The following is a 15,729-nucleotide window of genomic DNA, read 5'->3' on the forward strand; positions in this document are numbered from 1 at the left end:
AGTCTAAATTTGGACATTTTTATTACTTTCTAACTATTTAACCATTTTGTCAAGTCCCAAAGTGTATTGCAATGCTCATGTTTATTCAACGAAGTCAAAGCCTTTTGGAAAATGTATTCATGGCGGTCAGTTTTGATATTGTGGTGGGCGCCACAAATAAATCAATATATGGGAAACACTGCATCAATCAGCGAGCATCTCCACTGACTCTGGTTGCTCTCCAGGAGAATGGTTTGAGTGTGTCATTTCTCTCTGAGCTGAGATGATGAGGGTGTTTTGTGCTTCTTTCAAACAGAACAAACAGCAGCTTATCTGCAGCGATTGTCGTCACGACATACGGGTCTCAGATCTCCTGATTGCGAGCGACAGCACGTGATCGTCTCTCATTAGTTTGAGTGAGAACCAGTGTTATATGAGCGTTTCTGTCGTCTCAGCTCTGAGACGTCTTGAGAGAAGTGTTTCCATAATAAGGGCTGTTAGAGCGCTTCATCTCTCTGTCATCGCTGAAGCTCCAAACCCTGTCGAGCGACTCAGACGTCATAATAATGAGTTTTAGCGTCATGTGCAGTGTCTTCAGACATCTGGATATGTTGTATTGAGACACCAGCAGCTCTTTGAGATGTGAGCGTTTTCTCTTTGATGTGCTGGAGATGAGGGTGGAGGAGATACGGGTCGGTTCCTCTCATCCGGATGCTCTTTCCAGTCCATTTCTGACACTGTGTGTGCTGAAGCGTCACTATTGTTATTGCTCATGTTTAGTGTTTATCTGGGTTATTATCGCCAACTACAAGTAAAACTAGAAAACAACATTTTAATTACTTGAATTAAATTTTTTTTTTTTTATTGAAATTAAATATAAATAAACTAAATTTTTATGTACTAAAATAACTAAAGCTAAATAAACTAAATTAAATGAATAAAAGCTATATAGACATATTTTTAAAAACTACTAAAAATGATAAAAAAAACAACAATAAAATTACAAAAAATGTAACTAAAATTAAAGTGAAAATGGAAAATATTTAAAAAATCTAATTCAAAATAATAATAAAAAAATAAAATAATTTTATTTCATCTAGTTGCCAAGGAAACGTTTTTCAATTTTACTGTCAATTTTACTGTCATTTCATTTAAGTACTCAAATAACTAAAATTTAATAAAAAACTATATATACATTAATCAATACAAAAAATAATAAAATGACAAAAACACAGAACAAAATGTGACAAACTTCAGCATCACTTCCAGTGTTTTCTCTGTCTAGAGATGGATGGTGGTTAATTACTGGTCTGCAGCTCTCAGACGTCACCTGCTGAAGAATGCTAAAGAGTCTGATGATGAATCGCTCGTCTCTCTGCAGACATATACCAGACTTTTGAAGAATGATTGCACAGTTTGTTATAGCACTTGCATATTATTGATTTTGATTGCTTCTATTCTCCTCATTTGTAAGTCACTTTGGATAATGACTAAATGTAAATGTAAGTTTCTTATTGGTATTTATTTTTTTGTGAAATATTATGAATATTTATTTACAATTATTTATTTATACATTTTGTTTTGTTTTTGCTAAAAAAATATTTTTAAATATTATTTAAATATTTATTTTTGCGTTAATTTATAATATGTATTTCTTTATTTCTTTATCTGTATCCTAAACATATTTTAACTTTATTTTTTTAATATTTACATATTTATTTAAATATTTGTTTTTGTTATTTATTTAATTATGTTTTTGCTAAATATATTTTTGTATTTAAAGCATATTAAAATATATATTTGAATGCCAAAATATCTGAAACTTTGTTTTAAATATTTATTTTATTTATTAATTACATTTTTTTCTAAATAAGAAAAAAATATATTATGTTATATAAAAAATATACAAGTTATACATTTTATATATTTATTTATTTCACTAAATATATTGTATTTTTGTTAAATATACTTTTAAATCTATTATAGAATCGATTTTTTTATTTTATTTTAACAACTGCACCAAGTCTGCATATCTACAGTATGAGTTTTAATGTGTTCTGTTGACTTCAGGCTTCATATAAAGCCTCTTTCTGGTGATTTACTGGTTTCCATCAGTGTTTAGATGAGCAGCAAACATGCAGGCTCGTGTTAAAGGTCAGCAAACGGCATCATGACTGACCCGCTGCTGTCAAAGAGTGGTTTACACTAGAGAGTGTGTGTGTGTGTGTGTGTGTGTGTGTGTGTGTGTGTGTGTGAGTGTGTGTGTGTGTGTGTGCTTTCGCCCGGTCTGTGTGAATAAACACACACACACAGATGGCCTCGTAAAGTCTTGCGTCTCAAACTCTGTCTTCTTCAGAGTTTGTTCAGAGCTCTCTCATGATGATGATGATGATGAGAAATGGACTGACCTCAGACTGGACTTTAAACCCAGTGTTTCCTTTGATCATTAATGCAAGGCCTCGATTGAGTTCATGTGAGAGCGCTTCAGTTGCTGCACACACATATCTTAAAATCAATCATATATAGCTTTTATTACTATCTTTACTTTTTCATTTTAAAAGTTTCTGTTTTTCTTTTTCAATTAGTTTATTTTACTTAATTAACAACAATGTTTTATGCTATAGTTATAGTTTTGATAAATATTTTAAATTAGTATTTAATTTAATAATTTTCTGTTTTCATTTTCATTTCTCTTGAAGTTTTAGTAGTTTCGTTGTCATTTAATTAGTTTTAGTCTTAGTTTGTTAATTTTTATTTTTTTATTTCATTTCAATTAAAGTTTTTTTAAACAACAAATGTTTTAATGCTAAATATGTTTTTATTATATTATATTATTATTTAGATTTTGTTTTCAATTTAAAGCTTTAGCAATTTTCCTGTTTTTGTCATTTTTATTCTTTTTTTTTATTATATAGTTTTTATTATTATAATTTTTAATAATTTATTATCATTTTTATTTCAGTTTTATTAAGTTTATTTGAGTAGGTAAAGCTAAAGCAAATAAAAATGGGAAACGTTGCCTTGGCTAATAGCTGATTAAATGTAAAGTTTATTTTATTTCATGTAAATGTTTTTTCTTTATGGTTTTAGTTTGTGTGTGAATGCTGCTCCTGGACTCCATTGATTGATTGATTGAGAGGAAGTGTACTGTGTTGGTCTGATGGCACAGGAAGTGGTTCCGAGGGGCCGCTGAGCTCTTTCTCTCTGTCAGCTGGACACAGATTTCTCCATTGACTGAACTCTTCTGTTTGGTTGGTCTGCAAACACAAAGCCAGAGATCAAGACCCCTGTCTCCTGTTTCTCTTCCACAGAGAGTGTTGTGTTATAATATCATTGTGTTAGATGACGCTGCAGGGTTTCCAGCTGGATGCTTTATTCCAGCGCTCGCTGCTCTGATGTAATCGCACATGTGGCCATATATCATCCGGCCGCTGCTGCATTATTAGCAAAAAACTCTCAACGTCTCAGATTCTGCAGGGCAGAAACACTTTTGGGAAAGTTTTTAATGAAACAAGTTTAATGTTTGTCTAAATTTGAAGCAGAAACATTATCAGAGTTTAATTTGTATTACTATTATTATTAATAATGCATATATTGTAATATTTATAATATAATGAAACTTAAATATTGTTTTTATATTTTACATATGTAACTAATATATGTAGAAATAAAACAATATTATTATTAATAATATTAATAATAATGATAATATTATTGTTATTATATTGTACTATTTTAATGCAACATTTTATAAATGTGGCTAATATTAAGTAATTTTTGCTGTAATACAGTAAAAGTGTTAATAAAGACCTGTTTCTTCTCCCACAGATCATCCCGAGCACGATCACGTCAGTCTCCATAGCAACAGAACTCTGGAAGAGGAAGTGATGTCGATACAGGAAACAGTGCGCAGGCCCCCGGCTCGTTCCGAAGACGGTCCTCGTTCCCGCCGGAAGCGTTTTCTGTCGTATCCACGATTCGTGGAGCTGATGGTGACGGCCGACGCCAAGATGGTGCGACATCACGGACGCAACCTGGAGCACTACATCCTCACAATCATGTCAGTAGTAAGTAAATTATCCCTTCATTCTCTTCTCTCTCGTCTGGTGTGTTCTAGTTAGAGAACCACTCATTAAATGGTTTTCATTCAATGTTTCAGTACTTAATCAATAATTGATTCCATCCCTCATGTGTGTGTGATAGGGATTTACTCTCTAATAGGCTTGGCTGGACCGTTACCCACAATGCCGTGCTTTGATATGAAGCATCATTGACCACCCGCTCTGCTCCGCTCCGTATATTTTGAGCTCATAAGCCGGTTTTGGTTTTGAATCCAGATTTAAATGAGTCAAAACAACAGATGGACAATGTTTGCACTTAATGATGCAGGTGCCTTCAGAAATATCATCATAATGATGCTTTGATATGTGCTGCAGCACTGCATGATTACCATATTTGGTACTTAGGAAAATAACATGGTATTTTGTTACTTTTTTGTTATTGAGAGTAAGAGAAAGTAACATTCACACTAAAGCTTCAGCTCGAATTCGGTTCAAGTTTTTTTATTTTATTTTGCCTAGTTAAACATCTAGCCATGTAGATCATGTGACAACTTCTTTTTAAAATAATTATTTTCTACTTTTTAATTTTTGCAAAAATAAAAATGAAAATGCAACATAACTATTTATTTACATTTGTTTTTCTTGCTGAATTAAACATCAGTGTACAGCAGTACAGTTTCGTTGTGTTTTTGCCATTTTTGTTAGTTTTAAAAAATATGTTTATATAGTTTTTATTCATGTTTATTTAAATTTTATGTTTTAGTTATTTTAGTACTTCAAGTTAAACTAAACAGTTATTACAAATGCTAGCTGAAATCAATTTTTTTTTAGCATTTATTTCAAGTAACAAAAAAAATTGTAATGGTTTTAGTGTTAGTTTTAGTTAACGATAATAACCCTGGTTACAGGTTTTGGTGTGCTGATGATGTCATAGCGGTGTGGTTCTCTCAGCCAATCAGAAGACTGCATTAGTGTGTCTGTCTGTAAATGCCGTCTGTCTGAGGTTTTCCCTTTGGCTTCTTCTAAATGCTCAGTGTTTATGGTCAGCTAATGGACGGGCAGATCATACCTCAAATCTGAAAGCCTGCTGTTTTTAAACTGGTTTAGGATCCAGAGCAGGACTTCTGAGCAGCATGAACCCTTAAACATGACTGCAGCGCGGTGGTTTGTGGGTATTTTTGACTGAATTGTGTTCTGTCTTATCTGTGCTTTCAGGTCGCTGCGATCTATCGAGACCCCAGTGTAGGAAACCTCATCAACATCATGATCGTCAAACTCATCGTCATACACAACGAACAGGTACAGCAGAACCAGCGACGTCTAGGGATCACGATAGCAAAACTTTCTCGAGTTTATCACGGTCACATGACGATATGAAACAACCCTGCTGAAGAAAAAAAAAACAATAGACACCATCACAAAATTTGTAATGGTTTTACTGGTTATAATGGGACTTGTTTTCTGTGATGGTTTTATTGTTTTTTTCAGGGTTTTTTTTTTTAGGTTTTCCGGGCGTAGCAGAGGCCAGCGGGTAAGTGCTGTGCAGGTTAAACCTCACTCCCCGATCTCAAGTGGTGCTCTAGCGACTAAAGCTAGAGGCCGTGGCCTTTATCCTCCTTGTTAGAGCGCCCGCCTCCCGCGCCGGAGACCACGGTTCAAAATCCGCTCGGAGCAGGGCGAGTAGGACCATAATGATACCCGCTGGCCTCTGCTACACGGGCAAAAAGCTTAGTTTGTAAAATATATTTAAACGTCTTATTCTATCATAAGAGGTCTTTAAAGTTGTGTTTTGGGCCTTTATGCTTTGGCACAGTATCTGTCAAACGAACTTAAACTGAAAGCACAATATGTCTTAATCTCTTTCGCTGCGTGTTTTAAAGCGAAGCTGCACTTGGTTCAGACGATCAGCCTGTGATCCGGTGTTTTCCGCGTCTCAGAACAGCTCCGTTCACACTGAATGAATGCAGTCAACTCGTTTATTACACATGCTGTGAGTTTAGCGCATGTTTGGAAACGCAGCAGACACCAGTTATGCTTTATTTTCACGGCAGATGATTACAGCATTTCACTAGATTTGTAATGAGAGGTGTTTTTGTAAGCATGTCTTCACTTGATATTTAAAATGTAGTCATTTGAAAATGGTTTCTTTTCTCCTTTTTGACTCTCATCAAACATACACATATAGGTTGAACAGCAAAATAACAGTTTTCTTCATGCAGAATTAAATAGAAATGGATATTTTAATATGATCAGGTCATTTCTCATCAAACACTCTGAGCTCCTCCACATTCATTTCTATACTTTAAACACATTATGACTAGCAACTAATTTTTATGGAAATTCAGGAGAACTTCAGTGAAATGATGCATTACGTGTCCTGAGACCTGAGAGAGCATCATCCGAGCCGTTATTCCTCTATAACAACTGGATTTGGATAATAAAGTGTGTGTTCTCCTCAGGAAGGGCCGAATATAAACTTCTACGCCACTGCGACGCTTCATAACTTCTGCATATGGCAGCAGAGTCACAACGTTTTGGACGACAGTCACCCGGGTCATCACGACACGGCGCTGCTCATCACCAGGTGACCTGAACTTGACCTTTGACCTCATGACCTCTGCCTTCTACTGTGTGCTTCTGTTTGAGCTTGGTTTTTGCATAAACCCTATTATGTAATGTGTGTTTGTTTCTCAGGGAGGACATCTGCCGAGCAAAGGACAAGTGTGACACGTTAGGTAAGATTGCACACCACTGGCCTGATCTATTATTTCTGCAGTATATATGTTGTGAGCGGTACTAAATGTGCTGCATGCAGCTGGATGATAGATTGTATCCCGCAATGCAGTGCACTCAGATTGGTTTAAAAATGCAATTTTATTTTTTTTGCTGAATTAAACATTAGTGTGGTCATGTACAGCGGTGCTTGTTGCTACATGTTTCATATTCAATTTTTAAATCTTTTTTTTTTTTTACTTTTTATTTGTAACACCTCCCAAAGTATGATTTATTTTTAATGTATTATTATTATTCACAAAAAAGTTAGTAAATGTGAAATATATTTTTATTTGACTATTTATTTGACTTTCTAAATTAATCAATATTTTAAACATTTCTTTCTTCTTTTTGGCTCATTATTTGATTAAACTGCCAAAATGTTTTTTTTATTTATTTATACAGAATAAATGTAAAATATCTACTTATTTGACCTTTTGCTTTATCAATTAATCATTTTAATCATTTTGTCTTTTTTCCTCTTTGACTCATTATTTAACCAGACAGCCAAATTTTTATTTATTTTATTATTATTATTTTAAAAAAAAAGGTTTGAAAATGCGAAATATCTATTTATTTGACTGTTTTCTTTCTAAATGAATCAGTCATTTTAATGTTTCTCCCTTTCTCTCATTATTTGATCGAATTGCCAGAGGTTTGTTTTAAAAAATATAAAATAACTATTTCTTTTTCTTGCTGAATAAAACATCAGTGCAGTCTCTTAGGTCATGATACAATAATGGTTATTGCTTATTCGAGTTAAATTATAGTAATACATTTGATTCATGTTTTTTTTTAAATACTATTTTAGTGTTTTTTTTTCATCTTCATTTTAATATTTTATATATTTTTTCAAAACTAGTTTGTATAATCAGTTATTTTTTTGTTGTTGTTGTTTTGTTTATTATTTTGACCTCATCAAACTGTCAAAAAAAAAAATCTTGCAGAATTTTATTTTTTCAATAATAAATAGCAGTCAGCATACAGGGCGCTTTCATTAGTGTGTGGGGTCACTGAATGTCCAGACTGAAAGCAGGTTCCTGAAGCAGAACCAGATCTTGCAGAAAGTCTGTCAGCTGTGTTTCATTTGACTGTCATCGGCGTGTCGTATAGGACCAGCCACCTGTGCCGGGCCCCAGCAGGTGTTTAGGGCCCGAAAACCACCTAAAGCATTGCATAAAGTCATGCTCTCTTTTAGAGATGGAAACTCGAGTCTGCGACTTGGACTCGAGTCGCACTTAAGCTGCATAAATAGAGACTTGCGGCTTGGACTCGTGAGACTCGTAAAAAACAACAACAGGTCATTTGGTATGGGAGTTTATATGAATGTATCTCTGAGGGAAATTTACTAGTTTTAGAAAAGTTTAGATAGTATTTTCTTTTCATCTTGCCTCTGTATAATGCATAGCTATTAAAGTAGTGTTCATAATCACAGCGCTGCTTTGTTTACAGCGGCAAACAATAAAACGCTTTATCATTGCTGTTCCATAAGCGCCACCTGCTGGCAGAGAGTGAATCTGCTTTCTGATTCAGCTTATCTGCTGTTTTGTTTCATGCTAATATTTTATGTAGTAGCCTATAGTTTCACAAAACTAAAGTCAGACCATTCTGTATTTGCTTCAAATGTCTTAATTATATAGTCTAATTTAGATTAAAAGCTGCTCATGCTGCATGTATTTAGCCTCTTTGTTTGGATTGTGTTTAAAATACTGCAGTTGCCTCTAATTTTAAATGAAAAGAGCACAGACAAAGCCTTAGTTTGTTAATATGAGATTTCTTTTATTTGTGTTATTAATATGTGTCCCTGGAGCACAAAAGCAGTCATGAGTAACACAGGTATATCTGTAGCAATAGCCAACAATACATTGTATGGATCAAAATTATACATTTCTCTTTTATGCCAAAAATTATTAGGATATTAAGATCATGTTCCATGAAGATATTTAGTACATTTCCTACCATAAATATATCAAAACTTAATTTTTGATTAGTAATATGCATTGCTAAGAACTTCATTTGAACAACTTTAAAGGAGATTTTCTCAATATTTAGATTTTTTTGCTCCCTCAGATTCCAGATTTTCTAATAGTTGTATCTCAGACAAATATTGTCCTATCATAACAAACCATACATCAATGGAAAGATTATTTATTCAGCATGTATAAATTTCAATTTTAGAAATTTTTCATGACTGGTTTTGTAGTCCAGGGTCACTTTTGACTGATAGGGGTTTGTTTTAAAATTTCTATTTAGTTTTGTTAGTTGACATATTTCAACTTTACAAAGAAATGTGCTGCATTTTGTCTGAGAAATAATAAAAGGACAGTTGTATCTCAAAACTAGTAAAGTATTTCAAAACTGATTTAGCCTCAATAACTAGCTGAAAGAACTGTTGCTAAAAATAGAACAAAGACTTGAGACGTGAGTTAAACTCGACCTCAGAGACTTGTGAACATGTCTGCTCTCTCTGTGTGTGTGTGTTAATGAAGGTCTGGCGGAGCTGGGGACGATGTGCGACCCGTACCGAAGCTGCTCCATCAGCGAGGAGAACGGCCTGAGCGCATCCTTCACCATCGCTCACGAGCTCGGACACGTGTAAGTCGCCCCAAAGACCCTCAAAATGCAATAAAGGATAAGTTCACCTCCAGAATAAAAAATTCTGGATAATTTACTCACCCCCATGTCATCCAAGATGTTCATGTCTTGTCTGTCTTCAGTCGCAAAGAAATTAAAGGTCTGAGTCTGGAATTTTTGCACGTTAAAAAGTAAATATGACCTCACATTGTATCAATCACGTTTACACACTGCCTCTGAAACTTAAAAAAAAATAAATAAATTGCGTTTTCGCATCCACAGCATGCGTTTTGATAGGAAAGGATGACGAATACGAAAAAAAAAAAAAAGTAAAAACACATGAAAATGTCGGACTCAGAGTGCAAGGACCTTAAAGCTATGGTCTACGATTTCAAAGATTGTTCATTATTAATAACCTCGTTTAGATGCTGGTTATGGTTCTACAGTACAATCCTAATAATATGAAGAGAAAAAAGAATGAAAAAAATCCATTCACTCTATTGGGTGTACACCCGCAGAGAAATTGACCAATGTAAGCTGTCCGGCCGGACAGCTTACATTGGTTAACTGCTCTCATCCAATCCCCTGCTCCACTCGCGTCTCCACCCACCGCACCCCACCCCGCCCCCTCCTGCGACATGAAATTTTGCGCGAAAGTAGGCAGCATCAACTCAGCAATGGAGAAAAACCAACAAACAGACAGCAGCAAGCGGCCCCTGCTCGCCCCAACAGTCAAGGTTAGAAGAAAGAGAAAGTCAATTGAGGAAAGAGCAGAGATTAAAAAAAAATGTGAAGAACGCCGGACTCAAAGCCGAATCAATATAGGGTCCACCATTGCCCGTTGGAGGACGCTTCAGAGAAACCTTGGACTTAAAACCGACGCTGACATGGCTGACTTTTTGTTGAGCAGGTAAGCATTTATTTATACTTTTATGGTGTGGTGTATTAAATAAATAGCTTTTTATCAGTCTGACAACATGATCATGCTACCGGTCGGCATTGGAATGTTAGCCGACATCGCACATGGTACATCTCTGTTCCATGTTTACTCCTGCTTGACTGAGTGAGTGACGTTGTTCAGGTCGTTTCCCGGTGGGAGGGATCAGGTAGCACAGAGGGGAGGGGTGTGCGTGTGGAGGGGCGGGATGAGTTTTTTAAAAATTCTGGCTTTCTCGAATGATTTTCAACATCGTAGACTACAGCTTTAAGTTTTTTGAGGAAAACATTCCAGGATTTTTCTCCATATAGTGGACTTTAATGGGGATCAATGAGCTGAAGGTCCAGATTGCAGTTTTAATGCAGCTTCAAAGAGCTCTACACGATCCCAGCCGAGGAATAAGGGTCTTATCTAGCCAAACGATCGGTCATTTTCTGAAAAAAATTATATTTATAAACTTTTTAACCACAAATGCTCATCTTGCTCTATCTCTGCGATGTGCATGCGCTTCTTCACACATTACGCAATCCTACTGGAAAAGTCACACGCGGTTAGTTCTTCGTCTTTGTACTTCATTTAAAAACTCCATCTCATTTTCTCCTCCAACTTTAAAATCATCAGACATCGTGGTTTTACCTTTTTTGTAAAGGCCATTTGACTTTCTTTGCATCTCAGAGCTAGAGCAAGCCAAGCATTCGTGGTTAAAAAGTTTATAAATATAATTTTGTTTGGCTAGATAAGACCCTTATTCCTCGGCTGGGATCGTGTAGAGCTCTTTGAAGCTGCATTAAAACTGCAATCTGGACCTTCAGCTCATTGATCCCCATTAAAGTCCACTATATGGAGGAAAATCCTGGAATGTTTTCCTCAAAAAACTTAATTTCTTTGCGACTAAAGAATGACATGAACATCTTGGATGACATGGGGGTGAGTAAACTGTCAGGAAGTTAATCTGGAAGTGGACTTATCCTTTAATAACAGAGAGCCGTGTTAGTGAGGTTACGTGAGCCGGAGCTCTGCTTCTCTCTGTGCTTCGTGTCATATAAATGAGTGCAGTGTGAAAGAATGACAGATATTCATCCGCCTCTCATCCCGAGGGAATTCCTGCGCCGCAGTGGGACGATGAGGACAAACCGCCTCTCAGATTCAGTTTTCCGAAAGCAAAGCCAAAGCACGGCACAATACAGTAACATTTACCGTCTGTCCTCCAGATTATGTTCTGCCTCAGTATTTTTTATAATATAGTAATATTTGTCTGGTTTTCCAGGACAAACATCAAGTATCATAAATCAAGATGCGTTTACATTAGATGCAAAATAACATCAGATAAAAAGTCTTGTTTTCTGAAAAATATCAAAATTAAGTGAGTTTCTTACTCAGTATTTTTATCTTGTTTTTTGGTAAATATCTAAATATTCTGAAATCAAAATGCATTTACTTGGGAATCAAAATGACATATTAAGATTATCATAAATTCATGCTTTAAGGAAAATGGTGTCGAAAAATAAACTTTCTGACCACAATTTTTCTTGTTTTAAGTGTAATTTACTTCATTTTAATGCATTTTTCTGAAAACAAGACTTAATATTTTATGTCATTTTACTTATCAGGTAAATTAATCTTAATATGAATCTTAATTTGAGTATGTTTAGATATTTGAACTGGAAAACAAGGCTAAATAAGAATGACATTTTCACAGTGCACCCATTTTGTACCCATATTTTGTCTTGTTTTTTATATTTTTTTAATCAAGGTATATTTACTTTAGAAGCAAAATTACTTTTAAGAAAAATTAAGAAAAATAAACTTTAAATTAAGTTAAAGTTATTTTCTGAGCCCATTGGCATATTGTTTAAAATGTAAAATTACTACATTTTGATGCATTTGTTTTTTCAGGAAAAAAGGTTTATTATTGCAACTATTTTTTTTTCTTTAGTAAATTCATCTTGCTTTAAGATGCACAGATATTTGTACTTGAAAACATTTTAATTTCTTAGTATTTTTGTCTTTTTTTCCAGTACAAATATGTAAACATTCATAAATAAATATGCATTTACTTAAGTAGCAAAATGACAAAAACTTGTTATCTGAAAAATGCATCAAAATAAAGCGAGTTTTTGCTTAAAACAAGAATACATATCTGTCAGTGGAGTCAGAAAAATAAAAGTTTTCCCTTTGAATTAAGTTTATTTTTCTGAGCACATTGGGAGATTTTTTTCTAGTTCAAGCATAATCTGACTTCCTTTTGATATATTTTTTCAGAAAACAAGACTTAATATCTCTAGTAATTTTGCAACTTAAGTGAATGCATCTTGATTTAAGAATATTTAGATATTTGCACTGGAAAACAAGACAAATATACTGAGAAAGAGCATAATTTTGTCAGTGTTTGCATCAATCAGAGATGATTTGGATCCATTAAGAACGATTCGTGAGTCTTTAACGCTGATAAACGACTCCATTTGGTTATAACATTTCATCTTTCATTTGTTTCATAGCTGAAAATCCTTTTATTTTGACGTAATGCAGAACATCTGGCATCTCACTTTCTCTGTCCAAAACTCGACTTTGACAAGCTGTTTAACTCCACAGAGCAAGATAAGACTTTTCTAAGGAATAGTTCACCTAAAAACGAATCTTTTGTCATCAATATGTCATCATGTTGTTCCAAACCTGCTCTTTCCATGCAACAAAACTGGACAAGGCCTAAAAAATAACAAAACATTTCTATAAAAGTGCCATAAAAGCAGTGTGAACATTGTCCACTGAAGAAATGGGGTTTGAATGATTTAAGTGTGAAGAAATGGTGACAGAAGATTCATTTTTTGCTCAAGCTCTTTTCATGAGTGGCACAGATGTTCTTGAAATGAAACCGATTCTGACAGCAAAAGTATTTCACGAATGTAACATGTGAAATGTGTTTAACGTGCGGATGAAGCCTCACAGATGGAGGCTGTAGCTGTCGTGTGTCTGATTTCACAGCTGTTTCTGGACTCTGACATCACTGCGTTTCTATTCTGGACATCAGATTCGTCTCAATGCAGCTTTTAGTTTAAGACTGAATTGCTGGACTTTTCCTGTCTCTAATAAAAAGAGGTTTCATGTTCTGTTGGGAGTCATTACGACATTGGAAACCTATTTCCACCATGGAATAAAAATGTAATAGCGACTTTTTGATTTTTTTATATACAATATATAACAACAGTAATTTTTACTTTTTTTCTGTGAATTCTGAGTTTACATCTCATAATTTTTATTTATTTATTTATTTTTGGAATTCTGAGTTTACTTCCTAATTTGGACTTTTTTCTCAGAATTCTGAGTTTCTGTCTCGTAGTTATGATTTTGTTTCTCAGAATTTTGAGTTAACATTTCATAATTTAGCATTTTTTTCTCAGAATTCTGAGTTTACATCTCATAATTTTTATTTATTTATTTATTTTTGGAATTCTGAGTTTACATCTCAATTTTATTAAAAAAAAATTCAGAATTCTGAAATTATGTCTCGTAATTCTTTTTTTTTTTTTTTTCTTGGAATTCTATATTTACATCTCAAAATTCTGAGTTTGCATCTCGTAATTGTAATTTTTTAAGTTTTTAAAGTTTACATGTCAATTTTTGTCTCGTAATTATGATTTTTTTCTCTGAATTCTGAGTTTACATCTCACATTTTCAACGTTTTTCTTAGAATTTTTAGTGTACTTCTAGCAATTCTCACGTTCTCTCAGAATTCTTACATATAAACTCTGTCTTTTCCGCCATGTAATGATAAAAGTTATTCAACTTTTTTCTCCCCACAATTCAAACTTTTCTCAGACTTGCAAGTCAAAAAGTCAGAATTACCTTTTTATTTTTATTTTCCTTTGAGGAAATAAGCTTCCATACAAAATAACGTGGTCTTACTATGTGTCATTCTTTGAAGTAGCCTATTTTACAATAATTATAGCTTTTGAATATAGTAATGATGCTTTTTATCCAGTTACCATACTATGATCATCATAGTACTGCAACTGTATCATGGTAATTTCATATTTGTCATATGCTCATATCTGGAAGTGCAGAAACTCAAATGTGCTGAAGTGTATGTGAGAAGCATCCGCTGAACTGTATGTTGTGTGTGTTTCAGGTTCAACATGCCTCATGATGACAGTCCGAAGTGCCGCGAGGCGGGAATCAAGCATCAGTACCACGTCATGGCCCCGACCCTCAACTACGACACCAGCCCCTGGTCCTGGTCCAAATGCAGCCGCAAATACATCACGGATTTCCTCGAGTAGGTGCTTAGTTACATCTGCCATCAGTTCAGTCTATTCTGGATTCGTTTATATGAATGAGATTCCAGTTAAACTTCCATTTCACATTTTTAATGAAAGTACAAGTCTGTTTGAAGACGTTTGTTATTCCACTGCAGGAAATTAAAGAAAATCCAGCTTAAGTTGGAATCTGGTTTTACATGGTTTATAGTTGCTATTTTAGTATTTGTTAAATTCTAATAATTATGAATATTATTTTTATATTTTCATATAATTTTTATATAGTTTTAGTAATTTATTTGCCATTTTAATTAGTTTTTATATATATCTTTGATTCGTTTTTATTTTAGGTGTAGTTTTAGTAATTTTAGAACTTAAACTTATTTTTGTTAGTTGCTAAGGCAACATTTCAAAGTGATTTTTGTTTTTTTTTACATCTAATATGTATGATTTATTTTATTTAGATATATTTCAATTATAGTTTAGGTTTGGGTTTCCCAAACTAGAATTCACGAATCGTGAAACTAATAATTAATTAAATATTAAAAATGCATTAATAAATAATTGATACTTAAATCATTTTTAAATAAAAACATTTTTAAAAATAAAAAGTTCCCATATTTTAGTATGTTATAATATGTATTATAACTAAATATTTATTTAAAATTATTAATATATTAACCTAAAATCACAGAGGGTTCTTGAAGTAAATATTTTATATCTAAGGAGTTTGGCTGACAAAACAAACAAGCAAACAAAAACAAAAAAACCTTGGGAATCCCATACATATTAATGAAATTCCCATTTCTGATTCTTATTCACAGTATTTAAAATCAGTTTTAAAACATTTCTCAGTCAGCTGTAGGAAATTCTAGAAAATCCCATTAGTTTAGTTAGTTTGTGTAGTTGTTTAGTTAGTTATGTGATTGAGAAATTGGACCACCATACAGTGAATCTGAGTCTTGGTCAGCTGGGTAAAGCTGGTAGGGAGCTGGTTTATCTGGTCAATGCAGCTGCTGTGACGTAGTTTTCCCAGCAGGCCGTTGGTGTTTTGTGTGTCAGTGTGCTAATATCAGATGTCAGCGCTGTGGTTTTAAAGTTAAATTGACCTTTGAGCAAATCCTCAACAGGTCACACTCCTCAGAGCTCAAAA

At 33.9% G+C, this 15,729-nt stretch overlaps 1 protein-coding gene across 1 annotated transcript in view; it reads left to right on the forward strand.

Annotated features, from left to right (window-relative positions):
- Window positions 1-14,763, forward strand: part of LOC306866276 (A disintegrin and metalloproteinase with thrombospondin motifs 20-like) — a 34,501-nt gene extending 19,738 nt beyond the window's left edge. Inside the window, exons 4-9 of the mRNA XM_079411368.1 lie at window positions 3,808-4,046; window positions 5,256-5,339; window positions 6,500-6,624; window positions 6,735-6,775; window positions 9,302-9,407; window positions 14,450-14,763. Coding sequence (XP_079267494.1) covers window positions 3,808-4,046; window positions 5,256-5,339; window positions 6,500-6,624; window positions 6,735-6,775; window positions 9,302-9,407; window positions 14,450-14,600 — 746 coding nt within the window. The 3' untranslated portion in view covers window positions 14,601-14,763. The remainder of the gene's footprint in view (window positions 1-3,807; window positions 4,047-5,255; window positions 5,340-6,499; window positions 6,625-6,734; window positions 6,776-9,301; window positions 9,408-14,449) is intronic.
- Window positions 14,764-15,729: the final 966 nt, after the last annotated feature.

This window comes from Barbus barbus, assembly GCF_936440315.1.
Source record: "Barbus barbus genome assembly, chromosome: 48".
NCBI classification, from domain to species: domain Eukaryota; kingdom Metazoa; phylum Chordata; class Actinopteri; order Cypriniformes; family Cyprinidae; genus Barbus; species Barbus barbus.